This window comes from Malaya genurostris, chromosome 2, assembly GCF_030247185.1.
Source record: "Malaya genurostris strain Urasoe2022 chromosome 2, Malgen_1.1, whole genome shotgun sequence".
Taxonomy (NCBI): Eukaryota; Metazoa; Arthropoda; class Insecta; order Diptera; family Culicidae; genus Malaya; species Malaya genurostris.
Window position 1 is genome coordinate 293908798 of NC_080571.1, and position 22882 is coordinate 293931679.

Here is a 22882-nt window from a genome sequence, read left to right on the forward strand (position 1 = left end):
AGCTTGCGCGACGCAACCGAACGAACTTCCAAGCTACTACTAGAATAATTGTTTTACGTTACGCATTTAGCTCATCAGTGCATGAGCAGATTATGTTGGACTGCCAATGCCACCTCGCGGATCAACATAATCCGTTAAGCAGACATAAAGTCATTGCTATTTGCAACGCACGGTATTTTGCACCGAAGTGTATCTTCGGTGTAATCTATGATTCACAGATTCTCAATATACTGCACAAATTTGAAAAATGATGATCACAGACTGACAATGAGCACCTAAAAGTCTTAAAAATGCTAAAATCAAAATGATCCCGATGTGTAATGTCGTTATGGGAAGTGTATTCAGATTTTGCACAGACTAATTATTGATTCGAACACAGATTTTTCAAAAAAAGGCCAAGCATCCTTGGTTCGCAGTTGACGGAGTGCTTTCTCTTTTCATGGCTCAGATCTAATGGTCCATAAAGACTGTCCCAGAAAGTATGGACGCAACCAAAAACCGCTGCCATTTCGCAATGGTTCACAATCTGTCAATTTTTATGGCTGCGTCCTGTTGTTTACACTCTTCTCTAACCACTTGTGCAGTTGTTTATTCGTTTTCATTAGTTTGTTTCGAAATACGTGGACTTTCAGCAGAACAACGTCGAAAATGGTGTACAAATGGTGCACAGAACGCGGACTGTCACTGAGAAAGATAGCAAAAATGGAAGGAGTAAGTGAAAAAGCCGTGCGAAATGCTATCAGGAAGTTCGGTGAGGATAACCTTTGAGGATAATCCGAAAACGGGTCAAAAAAAAGGTCCTGATAATTCTCAGTTGGATAAACGTATACTGAAGGCGTTCGAGCAAAAGAAGGAGGTTTCAGTTCGGAATGTGGTCAAAAAAAGTGGGCACTTCGAAGTCAAATGTTCTTCGTGCTAAAGAACGTTTGAATCTTCGTTACCTATAAGAAGCAGAAACAACCAAAACGTAGTCCGAAACAAGAAGCATCGATCAGGCCGAGTGTTCGAAAGCTGTACAATACGATTCTTGCTGGAAATTTGAACTGCATAATCATGGACGACGAAACCTACGTTAAACTCGATTACAAATCCTTGCTGGGACCACAATATTATACGGTGCGAGAAGGGCAAGTGTTAAACCAGTCCGAGACATCGTTTGAAGTCGAAAAATTGGGTAAGAAAGCTATGGTCTGGCAAGCAATTTGTAGCTGCGGTAAGATTTCGAAACCCTTCATCACCACTGCTTCAATGAACAGCGAAATATACATCAAGGAATGTTTACATAAACGACTTCTACCCATGATTCGAAGTCACAAGGATCCTGTTGTCTTCTGGTCAGATCTTGCTTCTTGCCGCTTTTCGAAATCAACGGTAGAATGGTATACTACCAAAAATGTCACTTTCGTCCCAAAAGACATGAATCCACCAAAAGGCCCGCATCTTCGACCAATTGAGGAATTTGGGGCATTAACGAAGGAACATCCTAGGAAACATGTCTCGGCAGCCGAAACCATTCAACAGTTCAAAAAAGATTGGAAAAAAGTGTCAAAACTTGTCGCCAAGAAGTCTGTACGGAATTTAATGAGAAACGTTCGCAAGAAGGTGCGCCAGCTAGTCTACAATGGCTAAATAGCAAATGTTGAGAATAATATTCTGTTGTTGTAGTCTAATATTATCAGTACACTGAAGTCTTTTTTTATGCGAATTTACGTACCGCATAACTCTGAAAATTTGTGAATTATTTACAGTGAAATCAAAGTGCGTCCATACTTTCTGGGACAGTCTATATCAGAAGTCCTTGCTCTGATGTGAGAACAAATTACGCGAGATTTCGCTTCAATCAATGACAATTACATCAACATTCCTCTGTTGATAGTTTGGACTGGAGAAAAATACAACGAAAAGTGAGCAAAGAAAGGAGGATTTTTCACAAATTGACCCTTCTGAGGCCTATATATGTTAACTGAATTACTTATCTGTTGAAATATGCAAATCGGAATATGAAAATATACATTTTAGTGTTCCGTTCGCAGTCAGAACTCGGTTTCCATCTTGATAATATATAAAACAACAATCGATTCACCTAAAGTGAGATAATTTTTTAATTTGAATATAAGTTTTCGGTCCATTAAATCGTTTAGAAAGATTGTTTGTGTGTTTTCGGGAATATAGTTGTAATTTAAAGTTATCAAGTATTTCCGACTTGAAAATGTTGAAATAAAGCTTTGTGCTCGGTAATTACAAGCGGTCGTGATTCGACGGATGATTCTGCAACGGCAGATGTTTATATTTTTCTTCATCTTCCTATTTTTCCAGAAAAAAATTGACAATCGCAATCATACATATCTCGGTTAGTTTTTCAAAAGGACGTATAAGCAAGTGACAGTTTCTCTTTAATCACTCTCTCTCTCGATTATTGTGATGTGATTAAAAAGATTTTCTTTGATATCACTATTCTGTTTGAAAGTCGAAAGTTTCGGGTATCATTTCATGCATAGAGTTGAGTGATAAACGTGGAAACCGCTTGGTAATTAATAGAAGAGAAAGTAAACAAAGAGAAACTGTCACTTGCTTATACGCCCTTTTGACAAAATTAACCGAGATATAATAATCTTAATTTTGGCTTGCAAATTGAAGCAATGAATATGAACAAAAGGGTTTTACCATCTGTGCTATTCACACACATTCGTATGTCAGGTAGAATTCACAGCGCCACCCAAGCAAGGAGAGCTGCTTCGTTCGTTCATTAGTTCATGAATATGCCCGCTTGCTGAGACCTATGCTTCATGAGGTTAGCATTTGATGAATGATTCTCATATAGTAGATGCCTATGAGAAAACTAGATTCATAACTTTTAGTTCCGATGAATATTAATTTAAAGAACATTGCTTTTAGTGTTTCTAGGATATATACACAGTGTAAACTGCCAAGAAACAAATTGATCGTTTTGAAAATGGACCCAAATGCAAAATTTCTGCTATAAAATGTTTAAAGTATGTTTGAAATGTGATCAAATTTGGTCTTGGAATGCGAACATTATGTTAAAAATGATTTCTGTAAACCTACTTTTTAAAAATAAACCATAAACATTGCCTATATGACTTTGCTTCGCGTCTTGTAGCATGCCGTGAAGCAAGGTCTTCTTTCTCGTACAATACTAACGAGAGAGAACCCTTCATTTCATTACATTGTCATGGATTGCTTAGTTCATGTTTAACTGAGACTGAGAGCACAGACAATTTACTTGGCAAGGGGAATTGGTCTGCTCAGTAGCATATACTCTCACGCATCCAGTTTCTCTCTAATATAGGTCTCTCATTCAGCTATATCAAGCAAAGTGTTCACAGCAGATGTTTTTTGTTGCTTCGTTTGTTTGAGGATTCACAATACAAGCACTGAATCTTTTTGTCAGTCAGTGATGCCACTTTTTGCCGAGATCAAATCCGTACATTTGGTTTCAAGTGGTCTCAAAATAATGTATTTACAAAAATTTAACAGCTTGGAGCTCTAAGCCATAAATTCAGACTCCCACTTTCTCAACCACTTCGAACAGTAAATTCTATTTACAACTTCGAAGTATGTATTTCAACACCAGACGGAAGATAAAACATGACTCTCAGTGAACGCTGCATTATCCATAATCATTCTTCAAAGTGAATGTTGAAAGTGAAGGTTGGCTAATTGACCGTTATCATACAATAATCAAATATTAGTTTCAAACTAAGCGATTATTTGGGTTATTAATCAATCGATATTACGATATCCCTAAGAATAAGTTTCGCGTCAAACAAGGGCAATTACATCAGCATTCAGCTGCTTGTCGTTAGAAATTGAAGCAAAATAAATCAAAAAGTGAACAACTATTGTGAAAATTCTTCAAATTAACCTTTTTAAGGACTATAAATGTTTACAAAAGAGCAATACGAATTATTCAACCGTTGAAATATACATATCGCACCATAAACGACAATAATATTACATCAAATTGTACTGGATAACCGGAAAGAGAAAGTGCGTGAGCTTATCATAGTTGAGTAAGATTCTGGAGATGAGAAAGAAATCCTGCTGCTGGATCTTGCACATACTTAATAAAAACATGAACGCAGTAAATGTTAAGAAATGAAATACAATAACCTTCTCTCAGGCACAATCACAAATTTTATTTAATAAAGTCATAAGTGATAGTTATTGCGGAAAAATTGAAAGTATCTGTTTAAAAACGCTGGTGAAAGACTTACCGAGAATTAGGTACATAACATATTATGTTTCTTATCTTTGGGCCCCTCCCGAAACGAAATCCTGAATACGGGCCTGATATGAAAGTGAAAATAATTAGTGAAATTAGTAAACCATTCGCAGTGCGAACTTCGTAGCTTGTAGCAAACGAGGGCAAACAAAAGTTTGAGTCGTCAGACCTGTAAATTGCGTAATAAATCAACCATAAAATCTTCGAAAATGTCTTTCTATGGGGCCGAGACAGGGATGTCAAGTATTTAAAAAAATCTATATTTCGGAATTTAATACTAATGAAACCTTGAGTCCTATACAGCGGTGAAATTTAATTTCACTTAGCAACACTATAATTGCACTTTAACACAATATCTTCTTTGGCTCATTAGATGACAAATTTCAAACTACCCTGCATTCTTCGAATTTTAATTTTTGAGGTGCAGATGGATGCTAATATTATATATATCTTAATAATATTAACACATTGGCTGAAAAGTCCCGGACCTAACAAAGAGAACACGATTTGTTTGGTTCAAAATTAACTTTATTCATCAACGTAATCTCCATCAAGAGAAACGCAACCATTCCGGCGCCGCTCTAACATTTCAATACCACTTTTGTAGAACGATTTATCTTTTGCCTCAAAATAGGCCTCAGTTTCAGCGATAACCTCTTAATTCGTGCAAAATGTCTTACCGGCGAGTATTTTTTTCACATCTGCGAACAGCCAGTAGTCGCTGGGAGCCAAATCTGGCGAATACGGTGAATGTGGGAACAATTCGAAGTTCAATTCATGTAGTTTTGTCATTGTTTTGATTGACTTGTGACACGGTATGTTACCTTGATGAATTAAAATATTTTTCTTTGCCATATGCGGTCGTTTCTTTGCAATTTCAGCCTTCAAACGCTCCAACAACGCTATATGATATTAACTGTTAATAGTATTTCCTTTCTCAAGATAGTCGATAAATATTACACCAAGCACATCCCAAAATACCGAGGCCATAACCTTTCCAGCCGATTGTTGCGCTTTGGCGAGGTTCACCGGTTGCTGTCCACTCAGATGACGATCGTTTTGATTCCGGAGTAAAGTGATGAATCCATGTTTCAATCATTGTCACATATCGACGCAAAAATTCCAGTTTGTTACGTTTAAACATTGCCAAACACTGCTTAGAATCATCAACGCGCTCTTGTTTTTGGTTATCGGTGAACAAACGTGGCACCCACTTTGAACAGAGCTTTCTCATAGCCAACTGATCATGCAATATAAAGCCAACACGTTCTTTTGATATCTTTACGATGTCAGCTAACTCACGCAACTTCACTTTTTTATGGTTGAAAACGATTTTGAGTTTTCTGGTATTACCGCCTCATTTGGACGTCCACTGCGTTCTGCATCATCGGTGTCTCTACGACCACGTTTGAAGTCAACAAACCAACGTTTTATTTTTGTTTCTGATAGAGCGGAATCTCCATAACATTTTTGAAGCCATTGCTTCGCTTGAACGGTATTTTTTTCCAACAAGAAACAGTGTAAAATTAAAACACGAAATTGTTTTTGATCCATTGTTCTGAAAATAACAAAAGTAGCGTCACTCTTAGCACGATAGCTCACAAACTAATGAATAGAATATCATGAAATTAAAGCATCCAATTTTCACATTATTTATGTAGGAAAAAAAACATGTTACTGGCGTTTATGAGGCAAGATCCTCGGGCCAATTGCAAACACATACAACAACAACAACAAACAAAAAACGTCCAGCTTGCCTTTTCACAATGCCCAGCAAAGCCTAACCACTTTCTCGGTGGGAATCGTGAAAATTCTGATTATTCGATTCAAGCGTTATGAACATCTCCGGTGAAGCTCTCGACGTCGTCTTGTGTAAGTGCCGTGAAGACTCGTGTATTTCACGAGAAAGGCTGAATTTTCATCCGTTCGCTTGTTTGTTACGGGCAACCTGATCTATGCTGCGTTCCTACAGTGGCAGTCGGTAAAAACTTTGAATGCAAAAACCGAATAAAATCATTTTAGAAGAACCGCTTAAGTTTTTGCCCGGTTCTTACAAAAAGATGTATTTAAACGATCCTTGCATCCGTGTCTGGTTTTTGCTCTCAATGTTTTTATCCGGTTTCTGCATTAAAAAATATTCAAATGGGTTTTCCAAATTAAGTTGCACTTTTCGGATTTTGCTTTCACCCGTTCAATTGTACGTAGCAAAAAATGAGCGATAAAACGAAAACGAGTTGGTTTGAATTGTCTTTATAATTATTTACATCTTTTTCCCGGTTCAATAAACGTATAGTGGATATATTTACCAATTATTTAACAAAAATCTTAAAACAGCACGGTTCACCATTTAATATTCAAAGCCGTATTTAACTTTTCGATAGAATGATAACTGGTGTGTAAGAACTCTTTCCGTTTGTTATTGTCGCCCGAATTATCTAGAAACGTGGTATAAACCGCTTCAACTGCCTCGTTTTCAGGACTGGATTGCGGCAAACAGTTATACATTGCCTCCAGTTGCGCTGTTAGATCCCGCTGTGTTTCTCCATGTATCGGACGAACCTGAGCTCCTCCGTTCAAACAACCCGATGGACAAGCCATTATTTCAATATAATTATAAGTGCACTTGCCGCGTTTCAACTTTTGTACCATATTTTGAATGTTACGAAAACCGTTGGCAATCGCAAACCGGAGAACCACTTCGCCATTCTGTTCTAATACTGCTTCGCGAAGATCATTGTTTCGTAGGTTCTTGAATTCTACTTGGTCAATGGCAATATTGAACAGCTTGCGGGCAGCGTACTTGAAAATGAATTCACTGTATCCACCGGATCCCGAGCTTCCGTGGGACCACACAAAAACGGGTGGCCGAGGTGCTGGCCATGGCCAATCGATAGGAGTTTTTTCTACGATTTGCAGTGCTTGGACACCGGAACTATCTAACATTTGTTCGATTTCGACTGAAACGGTTCAGTTTTGTTGTGACAAACAGTCTCTAAGAACGAATAACAATAACTTACTTGATGTTATCACACAGTCTACATCGCGGCAATTCTCAACGTCCGAAAAGAAATCTTCCCTCGATGCTTCCAACTTTTTGTCATAACATGGCATTACTGTTACGTGATAGACACGATCGCCACTAACACCCAACATTCTAGCGAGGTACTTTTTAACCAGAACTCCCATTATTTGCTGAGGAGATCTGAAAAAATCCTTTGTATATCAATTCATTCATAACTGGCATGACATCGCTTACCTTGTGGTTGCTATGTAAGGAAGAATAAAATTACCGTGGGTTTTTTCTGCGTAACAAACGAATCCGGGGCATGCGGAAGCCAGCATAGGTAACATTTGACTATTAGTGTTGTACCGTTCGATAAATTCATTTCGGCTTTCGATTAGAGCTAAATCATCCGCTATTTTTGTGTCGAGTACTATGTCCGCTCCTAATTTTTTAAAATATCCTGTAAATAAAAGTAAAAGCTCAAATATTGCCATCGAATTCTTTTTTTTCAAATTTAACTTACCTGCAATGTGCTCGAAAGTGTCTTCCGGTGTTAAATTGTATCGTTTTGCTAGTGATATGATCGGTTGTTGCGCAATGGTAAATACAATACACTTGACTGTATCCAGACGGTTGTTCAACTTGGCCAGATTGTTTTCGTTCATTACCTTTAAAAGTTCTTCCTGACTTTGCTGGGTAATCAACACGCCCTCTGCAGAAGTAATACAACCGGAACAGGCCAGACAATCTGCCAAAGTTATCTCCACTTTCTCTAATTTTTGAAGACCACTCTGCAAGTCGACAAGGCATTGTTAGTTTGTTTATTTCACACACTTTCAGTTTTGCTCACAGATGTTGCTTGCATGTACGATCCATCGTCTTGAATGGTGATCTTCGACCCAGTCTTAGATTTCTTTGTTTCAATTTTAACTGGTTTTATACATTCCTACAAGCATAAAGATATATATGTAAAAGATAGGTTAACTTAATAATTGTATTACTATACCTGAGACGGTGTAATAAAATCATCCAAATCCGTAAGTTGGAGTGCTCCACTAAACCGCGACATAGCCGTTTTGTGTGCAGTTTTTATTACTGATACGCGGAATAATATTTATCGTTTATAAATGATCGAATGAATCAAGCATTCAATACAAAATAAATTTTATATTTCAGTTTTAGTTAAAACAGCTGATAAAATAAACCCCTGTAGTTAATGTTGACAACTTTTTCTCCTTCTTATTTATGCTCACAATTGACACCAGTCACGCCAGCGATGCCAGATTGTGTGAGTCTAATTTTCATATCTTGGTTGATTTTTCAATAGGGCGTATAAGCAAGTGACAGTTTCTCTGACGACACGACCTGCCACTCGTCTATCAAAACTGTATCGTAAATTAAACTACCCCTCAGTAACTCGTAATGTCAAAACGAGTTCGCATGATTTTTTTTTAAACTGGCAACCTTGGTCGATAAATTGTTATTTTGGACTAATAGTTGCCGATATCCTAGCAACGATTCGATTAACGTGTTGTTTACATGTCTTGTACCGTCGGATTGAGCGAAAATCCTTCTCGAATCCTGCTGAACCTAAAGTGCCTTGTTTTCGATAGCTACATTAAGAGTATACGGAAGTGTGATAGTTGTAGAAGAGTTGGAGTTTGGTTCTTTTTGTCAGTTTCCGTGCCTTAAACTCGACCTATATTTGATTTTGTGTATGTCTATCAAATTAACATGTAGAAACGCATACAGCCAGTACTCAAAAATCTTATACATATGATAGCTCTCCTGTTTTATACACAATAATATAAAGTTATGAAGACCGGTGAACATTTCCAATCATTGATAGAAAATGTCGGCAATGGAAGAATACATTATCTTGTTTTTACTGCGCACTGCCCGTAAAAAAATAAACCATTGATTTTACAGCATACACAATTGATTCACAGTTAGATATATGGGTTACAATGCATTTTATTGTATCTTGACAAGATTTTTTTTCATCTCCAACGATTCAATATATTGTTCCTACGATTCTACAATTGAATTTATTGTACACGTGGCGTTTCAAACAATATGCAAACTGTACATTTTATTGTTTTCCAAGAAAACATGTATGAGAAATCTTTATGATTTGAATTGTTACGATACTTAACAACCTATACATTCTATTGTAAAAAGCATTTTCACAATTGATTGAATAGTGTATAACAATACATTAAAATATTTTTCAATGGTCAAAGCAAAATTGTGGCAGCTTTTGTAACAACAAATCGTATTGTTTTTCTACAATATTTTTTATTCGGGTGGACTGGCTCCCACAATTTGGTTCCAACTAAGTTCCAGGCTCAATCTCCATGACCTGCGTTAGCTCTCTAATGACATACGTTTATATGCCAAAATCAGATATACCAAAACTAGGTTCGATTATTAGAAATCAAACTGGACTAAAGATTGCGTAACAACCCTATTCGGTATTTCGATCGAATCGTAATATTTTGGTCGAGTACCAAATTTTGTATTCTCTATCGAGTTCGAGATTTCCATAAAAAAGCATCACTCAATCGAAATGCAGAATGAAAATTTTTACATATTCTAATTCGATCGACATGCAGAATAATAATAATTTCGTATTACATTGTTTATTTATCAGAACCAATCCAGACTAGATAAGTATATTAACTATTAGAAAATCTGAGATATATTTTAGTGTACAAATGAAATCGTTCTATCATTGATACAAACACACAACTGACATTTTTTTTGTAAAACCGTACCAACAATTGTGAATTTAAATAATAAATAAAGAGAAAGGTAATCCCATTGAACACGAAGATTTGTTATAACAACGGTCGTTGTAGGTGTTATAACATAAAATATTTGCTTTCAACTTGATTAGGTTAAAAAGAACATTGTGTAGTATACTTTCCCACAAAACTGATTTTCTCTGCAATGGAAGTTTCAATTTTTTTGTTTATTTACTTCGCTGGAATTTCTTGGTAACCAGTCCGTAGCAACCAGAACAGTGTTGCTTGAGAAGACTATTTTTTTTAATAAACAAGGGGACGCTCAATACTGTGGTAACTGGTAGTGAATCACTCACGAACACTTTTTATTGCAAATTTTCTTCGAAGTTTCTGGTCGTGTCGTCGGTTTCTCTTTAATCACTCTCTCTTTCGATTATTGTGATGTGATTAAAAAGATTTTCGTTGATATCACTATTCTGTTTGAAAGTCGAAAGTTTCGGGTATCATTTCATGCAAAGAGTTGAGTGATAAACGTGGAAACCGCTTGGTAATTAATAGAAGAGAAAGTAAACAAAGAGAAACTGTCACTTGCTTATACGCCCTTTTGAAAAATTAACCGAGATATTCCATCTAGTATAGACTAGAGTGACTATAATCAGAGTGGCGACAGCTGTTCGTTTGGAATGACAGCTCCTAGTTCCAAACGAGCAAACGACCTGTCAATTCAATGTAAAGCTAATGGAATGTTTTGAATTGTTGCCAAAATTACGGATGAGATGTCGTCACTCTGGTTATAGGCACTCTAGTATAGACAAATACAAATTTGTATTTGGTATAGAGGTTATGGTAGAGAAAATCAAATCAGTATAAATCTCTATAATCTTTGAATTATTTTGTTTAATCGAGAGAATCTCTATCTATATGCAATCATTGAAATGACTAAATACATCCATTCCGGCAGATAAAGGAAGTTTCATCATTTTAATGGTGAAGAAAAGTATAAAACATCATAAATCAGCTGTTTTTCAAAGAAGGCGAATCTAACATTGACAGCAAATGGAGAAAAACATCGATGAATGTTTCGACTTTTGTTTCAAATCGTTTTTTTTCGAAATTATCGTATATTCTCAGATCATTTTGATCAAATTTGATCACTTTTCTTTTGTATCCACTGAATAAATCAACATAAAAATAGTTTCGCCCTTTTCCCTTGAATTTTTATTGGTAGGAGAGAGAAACTCGATTTGTTTATCTTTGTAAGATTCGTCCTTCTTTGAAAAACAGCTGAAATGAAATTGTATATGACGAGAAAAAAAAGAAGGCCAACGCAATTTTGAAGGTCTGTTAATTGGACGATTGTATATAAAAGTTTCACAAACCTGTAAAACAGCTTAATTGCAGAGTCTGCTTACGAAAGAAATCGACAAATTTACATACAAATTTGCAACCTGGCACCTGTAATTTCGACGCTCATTATTTCGCTATTCTGCGGCGATTTCATCGCATTCTATGCCCCGTCATTAAATTTTCAGTGCAAAATAAACTCAAATAATTTTTCATCCGCCAAACTTTGAAATGAGCCGAAGTATTACCAAATACAAATTATAATACGGAGTACTTCGACAAATTTTTAAGGACACATTTTGCATCATGCGGTACACTGTCATGATACACTGTCAGAGTGACAATGTACTTTAACGAGTTTTCTATAAAACTAGCAACACTGAAGTGTAAGGACAAGTTCACCATAGTTACTGTTTTGTTGTGTATGAGATATGGTTATTCCATATCGGATTTTGTTTTTTGTCCTCCTTGGCTTTTCAGAAATTTGCTCCTTGGCTTTTCGGAAATTTGCTCAGTACTATATGTTAGAATGTCTCGGCAATGTTCACCGAATCGTTATGGTAGCCATCCGTTCTTCTCATTGCAAATCACTCCCGTCAGAGTAGTAGGAATTTTTCCAACATCTGCTAAATGCGGGGAACCTTTACCACAGACTAACAGACATGACAGTATGAGTAAATTCTTATAAAAATAATTTTTCGTGATGCACTAGTTCCACCTATATTGTACTGCGCGAACTATTTACTATCGGTACACCCCTTGTTTTACGTAAAAGTTTTTTTAATAGTTGGTTTCCCCTCGTTTGTCAGCACCGATCAGCTGCTTGCAGGGATGCCTGATTTCATCAAAATTTTTGAAAATGAATCGTCACAATAAATTATTGGATTACGTTGATAATATATTTAACTTTTTCGCGATGTTGGAAGGTAACCATTTATTTGACTCAACGTTGTTCATCTACACACTTAAAAAATGTTGCGTCTTCTTAGATGCACATAAAAGGAGCGTCGCGATTCACTAACATTCACAATACATAGCATGTAAAGATAAGTCATATCATTACCTTCACAGTTAATTTAACTGAAGTTTACATCGATACAGACGCAAAATTTATATTTACATGTTAGTAGATGTAATATTGTGTCATCACCGAAGAAATTACGGCATACTTGAATTTACGTCAAGCGTAAATTTCATTTTTTCTAAGAGTGTAGACTATTTTTTATTGTGTTGGTAGTTTTCACCCGAAATTAAGTGGCGGCAGACCAGAAGCAAGTGAATATGTATTAAATCTGTATCCTGCATGAAATTCGCATGGACGTATACAAATCAATACATTACAGGTAATTCTGCATGAATGGCAACTCTGTTGGTAAATGAAAAAAATAAACACAGTCTAGATGACAGACAGGATGTTTTTGATAGGTTAACGTGGCGCCATCATGACACATGTGAGTACTGTCCCAAATAAAGGAATATTCGAAATGACCGTTAAAATGATTGAAGAATCTAATTTGAGTGTCCTGTCTGTTAGTCTGTGCCTTTACGTCATAATACTAATAGGAAATAACTCAATTAATAAGTTTATCCATCATGAAAGAAAAACTGTTGTGTCTGCCACCGTTCGGGCTATAATCAATTTGTCTGGGTCACGCATAGATGAGTGACTATTGGGAAAACGCATACACAGCTTGCATTTGTTGCTCTTTTAACTTTTATTTTATCGAGTAGAGCGCTAATCGCTGTTTCCGTGGTACGTATACGAATCGTACCCATGTTCCACACCAAGGCCCGTTTATGAAATAAAGTCCCATCACTGCCAAAATATATCGCAATTCTTCATCCATCGATTAGCTAGAGTGTACCTTTGAATTTGTTGCAATACAACAACGGAAAACATAAACAAACAAACTTATTTTGCGCCGTAGCAACTAGCATAAAGCGTTGCCAGAAACGATCTCCTTCCACATTTTCAAACTATCGCAACGAAAGGGAGTAATTTTCTAGGCTTACTTGTTCAGGCTGTGGAACAAACATTGGCGGTTCGTTTGTATGGGACTTAGGGGTATTATTATTTGTATTTGGTATTACCTAAACTTGACTATTCGATCAAAAATAACAGCTCGGCGTTCAAATTTTAACAAAAAGTTAAAATATTTCGCGAGATGGTCCACGCCTGAATAACAAATATTATAGAAAAACAATACGATTTGCTGTTACAAAACCTTCCACAGTTTTGATTTGACCATTGAAAAATATTTTTATGTATTGTTATACACTATTTTATTAATTGTGAACATTCTTTTTACCATAGAATGTACAGGTTGTTAAGTATCGTAACAATTCAAATCATAAAATTTTCTCATACATGTTTTCTTGCAAAACAATCAAATGCACAGTTTGCATAATGGTTGAAACACCACGTGTACAATAAATTCAATTGTAGAATCGTAGAAACAAAATATCGAATCGTTGGAAAAGAAAAAAATCTTGTCAAGATACAATAAAATTTATTGTGGCCCATAGATATAATTGTGAATCAATTGTTCAAACTCAATTGTTTTTTTTCTTACGGGCGGCTTAAATGACATGAGTGAATTCCGTAGGAAAATTACAAACACACCGTGTGATCACCAGTTCATTTTACATCGTGCTTCAATTTGACATATTTGTATGTGTGTGCGTGACATCTTATTCTGTACTTGATGGATTTTTCCATTCTTTTCACATCTTAAAACAAAACGTCAGAAAGGAAAAACGTGTAAATAAGAAAAGAGTTCGGACAACGTGCTCGCTATTTGATCCGTAAAATTTTAAAATAAATAAGTTGATTGTGATTTGCTCGTGCCGGCTTTAAAGAAAAAGCTACCCAAATAAGAACCTAAATAACTAAAACGATCGTACTTTCAGTCAAAGTTAAAAGCAAAAGCGGAAATAGAACTGCGTAGTCGCCATCCATAACCTTCAGATTTTCATTTTTATTGAATCCATTGCCATGAAAGAATGTCAGTCTCTACGGAAAAAAGGCGATTATCTTCAATTTTAAAACCTTACTCGGGTCTGGATGGTGCAAAACTAAATACTTCTCAGAACAAGGTACGATTCGATGATTTGTCAATCGAATCGGTACTCCAGGATGCGTTGGAAAACAACCGATTGCAGCGTTTCGAACACTTGCTGGCCTCTATCAAGGAGGAGGAATTCGATGATGGCAAATTCCAGCAGGTTTTCATTGAATCAAAACGATGCGTTCACCTGTTGAACGCCAATTTTGGGATGCTAGTTGAAGCCTTGCTGTCGGTCAAATGGTTGTCGCGCACCGCGGATGCCCAGGAGGTTTATAAGGCATTTGTGATAGAACTACTGGTGGCGCATAGTAACTACACTTCACTAGTTGTATCGAAACTGGTGCAAAGTTTTGTTCCGAAGGATGACGGCAAATCTGGTTGGTTGCATGGAGTTCCTAGTGATGAGACGCTTAGAATGGTGACACCGATTCACGACTTGATTGTAAGACTGAAAAACGTGATACCGATGTAAGTTGTATAGTGATTATTGAAAGCTGAAATAACGGTTTCGTTTCTTTTGTTGCCAGGGTATTTGATGTAATTCTAATCCATTTGAGGAAAAATTTCCCCTATTTCAAGAAGCCTACTCATGTAGTTTGTGGCTATTTGTACAACATGCTGCATATGACGGAGTACTCATCAATGTTTGTTGAAGAATTGTTGGAGATTGCCTTCAACCGGATACTGGTGATAGATGTCAATGCTCCAAGAAATGAAATTGAGGAAGCTGAATTCCCAGAAGATGATCAGCAAATTTTTACAATGGAAGAAGATCCAACCGGCAACGAGGATGAAGATGATACGACGATGAAACTGCCTTTAGCAGAAACACTCGATTGCTGTATGGAGTTGATGTTTGAATACATCAAGAAGCGAGCTTCGTCGGAAAGAAGTACCAGTGAAGGTGATCGAATGTTCAAGGTGCTACTGTCACTGTTCGATCATCACATTCTGCCCACGCACAATACGCATCATGTGCAATTTTTGATGTTTTATTTCTGCAGTTTTAAGCAATCCTATGTAGAATACTTTATCACCTATCTGTGGAAACAAGTATGCAATCCGAACATCTCTACTCCGATGAGACAGGCTGCGGTTGGATACATGGCTAGTATGCTGGCTCGTGCTAGATTTGTTCCAATAAGGTTAGTAAGAAATGATTGTGTTTCTGTTGCACTGATAAAATATCAATATTCTTGTTGTTTTAGTCTGCTAAAATCCACCATCCAAGAGCTTTCTAACTGGGCTCATCAGTACATTCAGGAAACTGATTCGATGATGGGATGTACACTAAGAGCACACATGGTGTTTTATTCGGTCTGTCAAGCAATCTTCTACGTTGTAGCTTTTAGGAGTAAACATTTAACCGCGAGCTCGAAAAATCTCGTTTTTCTGCAGTCGCTTCAACTATCGTCCATTGTGACCAGTCATCTGAATCCGTTAAGGGTATGTCTACCGCCCGTAGCGACAGCCTTCGCTGGTGTAACGAGAGCTCATCAGCTGGCCTATTGTCACACTATTCTAGAACGAAATGCACGTCGTAAGCTGGCAACCGTATACAAAAATGAAGCTCAAACTCCTGAAGAATGTCTCGATACATTCTTTCCGTTCGATCCGTACATGTTGAAGAAATCCGGCCAAAGAATCGAACCCATCTTTCTACAGTATCAGGCCAGCGATGCGGAGGAAAGTCATCCAATCAGCTCACCGAAGGCGTCTACCCGTAAAAGGTGCGAATCGATGTCAGAAGATGTTGATGATTTCTTACAAGAAAGTAAGCGCCTAAAGCATGGCATAGGTGCTGCACAGGAGCATGGTGAAATGCATTTTACGTACTCCTACGGAGTATCGCCCGGTTTTCATAGTTAGAATCAAAAATTCTTGATTAGAATCTACCTAGTTTTACATTTATTTCAAATATATTTTCCGATGTAAAACGTTAGTCTACTTACAATATATCACAGTCCATTTCGGAAACGTTTGGCGTAGTGCTTCATTTTTTTAATTCATACTGATGCAGGTTTTGCTTTTGTTTCGCTGTTAGACGCGAGTGGGAAATCAGATGTGCTTGCATGTGGCCAGAGGTTCGGAAGGTAAGCGTACAGACCGTACAACGGAAAGGTCGGTAGCCGGTGTGAATGCGTCGGTGCAATTCTAAGCTTGTTTTGCAGGCGAACTTCCGTCCGCATCCCACTTCCGGACAGTGTATCGTTTCGCGTTTCGTTTCATGTGTTTTCAAGTGTGATTGAAGTACGGCCTTCAAAGTGAACCGTTTGGAACAATGAGAGCAACGAAAAGGGCGCTCCCCTGTTAGGAAATAATGTGAATTTAGAATTGGTTTCGCATTTCTCCATTACTTCACATTCGGAAAAGGGTTATTCTTACTAATACTAACCTGTATGAGTTCTAATATGTCGTCGAAGGTCGATTGGCTTCTTAAACATTTTCTGACAACTTTTGCAACCGTATTTTTTCTTGCCATCTTCAAGCACTTCGGAAAATAGATCTTGCTCGGTTTTACTGACCACTTTGGTCTGTCGAGTGTTTCTTCTTCTTTGGAGCGTCGAGGAGCTACACTTTGCGGAATTTTCCAACTCGCCTTCGATCGTTTCGTCATCGACAGGTCCATCTTCGGATGTTGGATTTATATATTGGTAGAGAGTTTCTTCTGTTGTTTCTAGGTTGATGTTACCATTTAACGATGAATCCAATCTACAAAATCAAGGTCTCGTTAAAATGCGTCAAATTTAAACATTCAATCCACCCACCTGTACGGCATTCCAGTGTCAGAAGGGTCACCGTGAAGAGTGAAAAAATGTTGATCTGTTAATTGTATCACTTCTGTTGTGTCATTCGATTCCATTTGCACTGGTATTTCGTACAACTGATCATCTATTCTCACTATACAACTATTGAGGTTGCTAATATCAACAATACTGACATTAGCCGGTAAATTGCTTAGATCTATTAGCGTTTCATCGGTCAAACCGACGAATTTAATCTGTTCATTTGACGGGATTTCACTTATCCTTTGTGCGCCATCCTGGAGATTGATCGGAACAACTGTTTCTGACATTGTCGATGCTACCGTTTCCGGGTGAACTAATTTCATATGCGTCTTGCAATTTTGAAACCATTTAAAGGTTCGTTTGCAATGTGGACAACCATAACTGCGATTCGGGTTGTCATGAAGTTTTGTATGCCGACGTAGACTAGACTGAAGACTGAATTGTGCCGTACATTCGTTACACTTGTAGTGCAGCTGTGAGTTTTGACTGTGGCTGTTGCGATGCACTTTCAGTGTGTGGCTAGTAGTGAACGTTTTGTCACATATCTCGCAACGGTTCGCTTTGATGCCGTAATGTGACTTCATATGTTGCTTCAGGTGGCTGGACTTTTTGAACGCCGCTGGACAAATTATGCAACCATACCGGCGTTGTTCGCTAGATCCTTGGAGGTGATCATCACGTCGACTATTGATTATCGGTCGAACTATTTCCGGTATTTGTTTGTTATGTCTAAAATGAAAATAATTAGCAGTTTGAATCTGGAATTGTTATAGATGTACTAACCCAATTTCGCGAACATTGCTTTCGACCGAATGTGAATCAATGTGATTTTGCAACTGTGTCATATCACGAAAATCCATCTCACATGTGCCACATTTGTATACAACCCCAGGTGCGTGCAGCGTTAAATCTCGGCCTGATTCTGTGATTATTTCGCTGTTGGTAGCGTTGACCAAACTATCGTCGTTTGCGATAGGCTCCGAGAGAAGGGCAGCATGTATTTTGGTTTTGTGCGCATTTAAGCTGCCAAGTTTTTTGAACAAACAAGGACAGTAGGGACAAGGTAAACGATCGTTGAGCGAAGAATTTTTCTTTGGATGAACACGAAGGGTATGCACCCGAAGATTAACTTTCTGAGAAAATCCTAAGCCGCAAAGCAAGCAAACAAATTCTTGGATCTTACTATGTACCAACAGATGCGTTTTTAGACTGCTCTTTTGATTGAAAGATTTGCCGCAAGTATCACACTGTGTACAAAAAAAATGTTATCATTTATTTTGGTAAGAGAAACTAGTTAATTACCATGAATGGTTTCTGCTTTGTGTGTATTAAAAAATGCCTCTCTAATAAACTCTTCTTGGAAAAAACTTTATTTTCGCAAATGGAACATTTAAAAACCTTGGAAGCTTCTCGCGCATCGACTGTCTATAAAATAAAAGCATTGTAATATTGGTTTCAAGAACCTGAAAATGATTCACCTTTGTCTGATCATTACTACTCAGAATTTCTTCGTGACCATCGTAGACGTGGGACTTTAAATCGTCAAGTGATGCAAACTCACGATCACAAACAGCACATATATGATCTTCTGCTACATAGTGCCGTTCGATATGTCCAATCAAGCTGGTATGTCTACGAAAAATCATTGCACATTTGGGACATTTGAATGGTTTCGGACCGTGGATGGCACGGTGAAGAGTGATATTTTTAAGGGAATTAAATGCTGAACTGCAATGAGTACATTGATATTTTTTCAACGGTTTGTGTAGTTGGCTCACATGACGGATGAGCAACGATCTATTTCGAAAGCGCATTGAGCACTGTTCGCATTGATGTTGATCCGTAAGTGCTTGATTATTGCTTGAACATAATTTTGATGCATCCATTTGAGCCTGCAATAGAATGTTTTCGTTACAATAGCTAATATGCTAATCAAAAACCTCTCTCCAGTCTATGTCAGAAGAAAATGTACGCAAGGTGAGAGAAAATTCCTGAAGCATTGAATTATTTCATTTGAAGTTACGGAACTTCAAATCCGCCTGTTGAAGAGTGCTAATACTTATACATATTTCTCCGCTATTATATACTTTGTGATTGTTCGCGTCAAGCGCCGATTCTTGTAGTCATTTACACTTTTGATCTCCTCGGATCGTTGGATCTACTTCGTAATAAAGTTTTACTAATTTAGCGTCCGTAAATGTAAATGAAGTTTTGGTCTAGTTATATGTTTTCAGTGGAATAAGACTTTCAAACGCTTCGTGTACTAACTCTTGTTGTAGGAAAATGCTCACGCTATATACGCAGCGAGTAAACCTATAAAAATATTACCTATAGGTTCCAATCACAGTCCAGAACGTATGAAAGTTTAACAAATTTAAATCCGATCTAACGAATTTCTGACTGATAGGTGAAGTAAATTTTGTCAGTGATGGATAAAAGTGGTTGAAGCTCTGGCCCATACTTACTGATATTATTCCTACCTAAATAAAATTGCGCTGCAATAGTTATAAATTTAATTATTTGTAAAATTCTTTCACTATGATTTCAGCTGAGCATCATCATAAATATAAATGTTTACTGAAAGTTACCCATGTGGCCGAATTATTAGCAGAATGTGAAATGGGAACATAGTAACCGCTGATACAAAAATAAAAAATATCGGGAACTATGTAAAAATGAGCACTCCTAAGACATAAACCAGCACTCATATCCTGCTTAACCTACTTCATACCCTGTCAGCTTGGAGCGAAATCAATCTTCAGTTCAGCAACGCCATCGCACGGTGTCACATTCAACATATCATGTCAATTGTATGGGTGCGCAGTGCTGCTATTTTGGCGCGCACGAATTTGACATTCCTCTTCCCTACTTCTGTGTACGAGATTCGATGCGAACTCGCCTGAGGACGCCATGCTCGCAAAAAATGTTGTCTCCAATGATTTGTTCGGGAAATGTGAGAGCTGGATATCTTGTTAATATGATGTCTTTGCCTACTTGAACGTGTTTTGTAATAATCAAATCTTTACGATCACGAATCATAAAACTCTAATCCAATATCATCCGTTTATTGAGATAACCACCCAGTGGCGTATCTAGAGGGAGGGGGAAGGGGGTCCAAAGGGATATTTGCCCCGGGCGCAACATTTTTAGGGGAGCGGCGAACCAATCCTGGGGACCTTTTTTTGTTAGTCCAAATCATCTTTAAGGAGATGGAGTTCAACATTTATTTTCTCACTAAACCAACGATGGGAGTGACGAATCTTATTTTGCCCCGGGCGCCTAATTTTCTCGGTACGCCACTGTAACCACCTGTCAACATCAAGTTTGAAAAGGGGAGCTATGACTAATAGAGTAATAGAAATTTTGTCATCAGACGGAAAAGTATACCTACTATCACGACTAACTGTTAACAAAGACATCATATTATCAAGATATTTAGCTCTCAAATATTACAAACAAATTATAAGCGGCACACTTTTTCATGAACATGGTGCTCTCAGGTGAGTCCAAATGAAACAAACAAACAAAATAATGATTTCGAAAACGATATGAATTTTTGTCACGAGTTGCTAGAAGAATCTCTGGATGCTAATGAATTAGAGAGCTTTTAAATGAAACTGTATTGAACAATCCAAATCGCGTGGTCTTCACGAGATAGCGTTATGGTGATTGTTTTGACATATCCCATGTATTTAGAAAAATTTTTGACGAATTTTTCAATTTACCTGAGTTTGAAAGAATGCAGATGGCAAAACCTTACAAATATGGGTAAGAAAAACGATTATTCACGTGTTGTCATCAAACATATAATTTCAAATTGTCATAAACTCTGGACAATCTCGGATGAAATTTGAAATTTTCAGTTCACATACAGATTTGATTTAGATGATAAAACATGAGTAAATAGACTAGTCATAAAACTTTTGATCATAATTTATCAATTAATCTCAAAATCCAACCCAAAAAACAAAGAATATCCCAGATATGAAAACAGTACCCAACCTCACTCACTTCTTCGAATTTGGTATTTCATGTTACGATTTCTCCATAAATATCAATCAAACATACCACGGAAAGTTACTGAATCATTAATGATCGATTTTTTTACCAAATTTTCACACGTTTTTGTATGTTAGTATTCGATTCACAAGAAAAAATAATAAAAACCCTGCATTTTGTTCGAATCTTTAAACAAAATCTGAAAATTATCACCATCGCTTAGTTCAAAGCTCGCCACTCGGGCAGCGCAGCGATCGCAAAAGAGTTGGCTGGATTCTTCAATTATTCAGTGCAAAACATTTACAGTTTGAATTGATAATTTCTGAAATTAATTCGACACTTTGACATTTCGTCTGTCAGATTTCGTTACACACACTCACGCAAGAAAAAGTGTTTTATAAATGTTTTAAATTTTCTTCAATTTGAAACAAATTTTTCGACCAGTTATAATTCTGCTTCAAATTTGTGCTAGAAAAATAGAACTAGATCTCTGTGTTGCGAAATGTAGAGGCGCTGCTTGTTTAGAGATGATACTTTCAGCAAGAGCTGTCAAATCGGTAGGAAAATTTCTAATTACTCCACCTTTTCAACGATTTCTTATGAAAACGGGCAAATTCATTTAAATAATCATAGTAGAAGTTGAAGAAAAAGTTTTTACTTTGAGGTGGTAATGTTGATCTTAGTTCATTGTGTGAAATCTACCGTTTATTCAGAATAGAGCATTGAACTTGGTTTGATACTATTTTTCAAATGTCTGGAACAAATAAAGTATCCAATATAAATAGTACTCGATCGCTATACATTCTAGTGCTCGAGAAATCAACGTTACACTGGTTTCTGTTTAAAAAAATGTTGATCCGAAAAAACCTAACCTTACCCAATTTCACACATTTCTGAAGATTTTCCATGTTTAATCGTAGTTTACACTAAAAAAAACACTACACTTTGAAATCGATTTTCTTCTACTCCGAGTGTACTTTAATTGCTAATATTTATTTGTACTCTTGAATAAACGATAAAAATGTTGCAAATCACTACAGTCGATATGAAAATTTTCGAAAGAATCCTCCTCTTCTTGGTTCCATTTTTCATTGACAGGTGTCGCTAACGGTAAATCAGCTTTGCGACAATTTGCCAATTAGCCACTATCCCCAAAAAAAAACATGAGCTAATTTGAAACGTTAATTCAGCGATAAGATACTGAAAACTAAATTAAATCATGATTTCGTCCGAATACAAGATGCAGAGAAAATCTTAGTCAATATTCGGACTGTCAAGGCAAATCGTTTATTCTTTTGAAATTGAGTTTCCGGTTTGATGTTAAAAGTATATGATTAAAGTACTAATTGATTATCCGTTGCATTCGTGGCCCTTAATCAAGCATACAATCAAATCTCAAGCAAGCATACGAACATATCTGTCAAACCTTCAAAACCACAAAGAACAGATTTGTATACTTGAATAACGTATCTCTCAAAATCTCTCTGTTTGAAAGTTTATATTCATGTTCAAAGATCAAATGACTGAAATTTCGTTCAGGCACACTTTTGTCAATTACCCGAATCAATCTGAATGATTTTGATCTAGCTGTCGAAATTCAGCTCAACAAAAAATGCTTTAAATTGAATAAAAAGAGAAAGGAAATTAGGATTAGGAAAACAATTTCTTTAAATTTTCTTTAAATT

General features: G+C 36.8%; 3 protein-coding genes across 4 annotated transcripts; 1 reads left to right on the forward strand and 2 right to left on the reverse strand.

Annotated features, from left to right (window-relative positions):
- Window positions 1–6480: 6480 nt before the first annotated feature.
- LOC131430630 (probable cytosolic Fe-S cluster assembly factor CPIJ010948) lies at window positions 6481–8490 on the reverse strand. The gene is made up of 6 exons (XM_058595738.1): window positions 8257–8490; window positions 8101–8196; window positions 7774–8041; window positions 7503–7710; window positions 7264–7448; window positions 6481–7203 (listed from the first exon to the last, which is right to left on the reverse strand). The coding sequence occupies exons 1-6, from the start codon at window positions 8317–8319 to the stop codon at window positions 6587–6589; spliced, it is 1437 nt and encodes a 478-aa protein (XP_058451721.1). The 5' UTR covers window positions 8320–8490; the 3' UTR covers window positions 6481–6586.
- A 5577-nt stretch (window positions 8491–14067) lies between these two features.
- LOC131430633 (RNA polymerase I-specific transcription initiation factor RRN3) lies at window positions 14068–16278 on the forward strand. Its single transcript, XM_058595744.1, has 3 exons — window positions 14068–14877; window positions 14937–15554; window positions 15618–16278. Exons 1-3 carry the CDS (start codon window positions 14345–14347, stop codon window positions 16276–16278), a joined length of 1812 nt encoding a protein of 603 aa, XP_058451727.1. The 5' UTR covers window positions 14068–14344.
- Window positions 16279–16284: 6 nt separating this feature from the next.
- On the reverse strand, window positions 16285–19787 carry LOC131430632 (zinc finger protein 236-like). 2 transcript variants are annotated; one of them, XM_058595743.1, is made up of 7 exons: window positions 19679–19787; window positions 18677–19090; window positions 18501–18623; window positions 17982–18445; window positions 17178–17927; window positions 16805–17121; window positions 16285–16716 (listed from the first exon to the last, which is right to left on the reverse strand). In XM_058595743.1, the coding sequence occupies exons 2-7, from the start codon at window positions 19082–19084 to the stop codon at window positions 16403–16405; spliced, it is 2376 nt and encodes a 791-aa protein (XP_058451726.1). In that variant the 5' UTR covers window positions 19085–19090; window positions 19679–19787; the 3' UTR covers window positions 16285–16402. The 2 variants fall into 2 exon arrangements, with proteins under 2 accessions (XP_058451726.1, XP_058451725.1); XM_058595742.1 differs by having other exon boundaries at window positions 19664–19763.
- Between the last annotated feature and the right edge of the window lie 3095 nt (window positions 19788–22882).

Bases quoted from the DNA above. Each gene is read 5' to 3' on its own strand.
- LOC131430633 (XM_058595744.1), top strand. From the start codon at position 14,345: ATGTCAGTCTCTACGGAAAAAAGGCGATTATCTTCAATTTTAAAACCT. The intron at 14,878-14,936 runs GTAAGTTGTATA...TTTTGTTGCCAG, and splicing joins CTGAAAAACGTGATACCGAT to GGTATTTGATGTAATTCTAA. The intron at 15,555-15,617 runs GTTAGTAAGAAA...TTGTTGTTTTAG, and splicing joins GCTAGATTTGTTCCAATAAG to TCTGCTAAAATCCACCATCC.
- LOC131430630 (XM_058595738.1), bottom strand. From the start codon at position 8,319: ATGTCGCGGTTTAGTGGAGCACTCCAACTTACGGATTTGGATGATTTT. The intron at 8,197-8,256 runs GTATAGTAATAC...TTATGCTTGTAG, and splicing joins ATTTTATTACACCGTCTCAG to GAATGTATAAAACCAGTTAA. The intron at 8,042-8,100 runs GTGAGCAAAACT...GTCGACTTGCAG, and splicing joins CGTACATGCAAGCAACATCT to AGTGGTCTTCAAAAATTAGA.
- LOC131430632 (XM_058595743.1), bottom strand. From the start codon at position 19,084: ATGGATGCATCAAAATTATGTTCAAGCAATAATCAAGCACTTACGGAT. The intron at 18,624-18,676 runs GTGAATCATTTT...TTTATTTTATAG, and splicing joins GTAGTAATGATCAGACAAAG to ACAGTCGATGCGCGAGAAGC. The intron at 16,717-16,804 runs GTTAGTATTAGT...ATTTCCTAACAG, and splicing joins ACATATTAGAACTCATACAG to GGGAGCGCCCTTTTCGTTGC.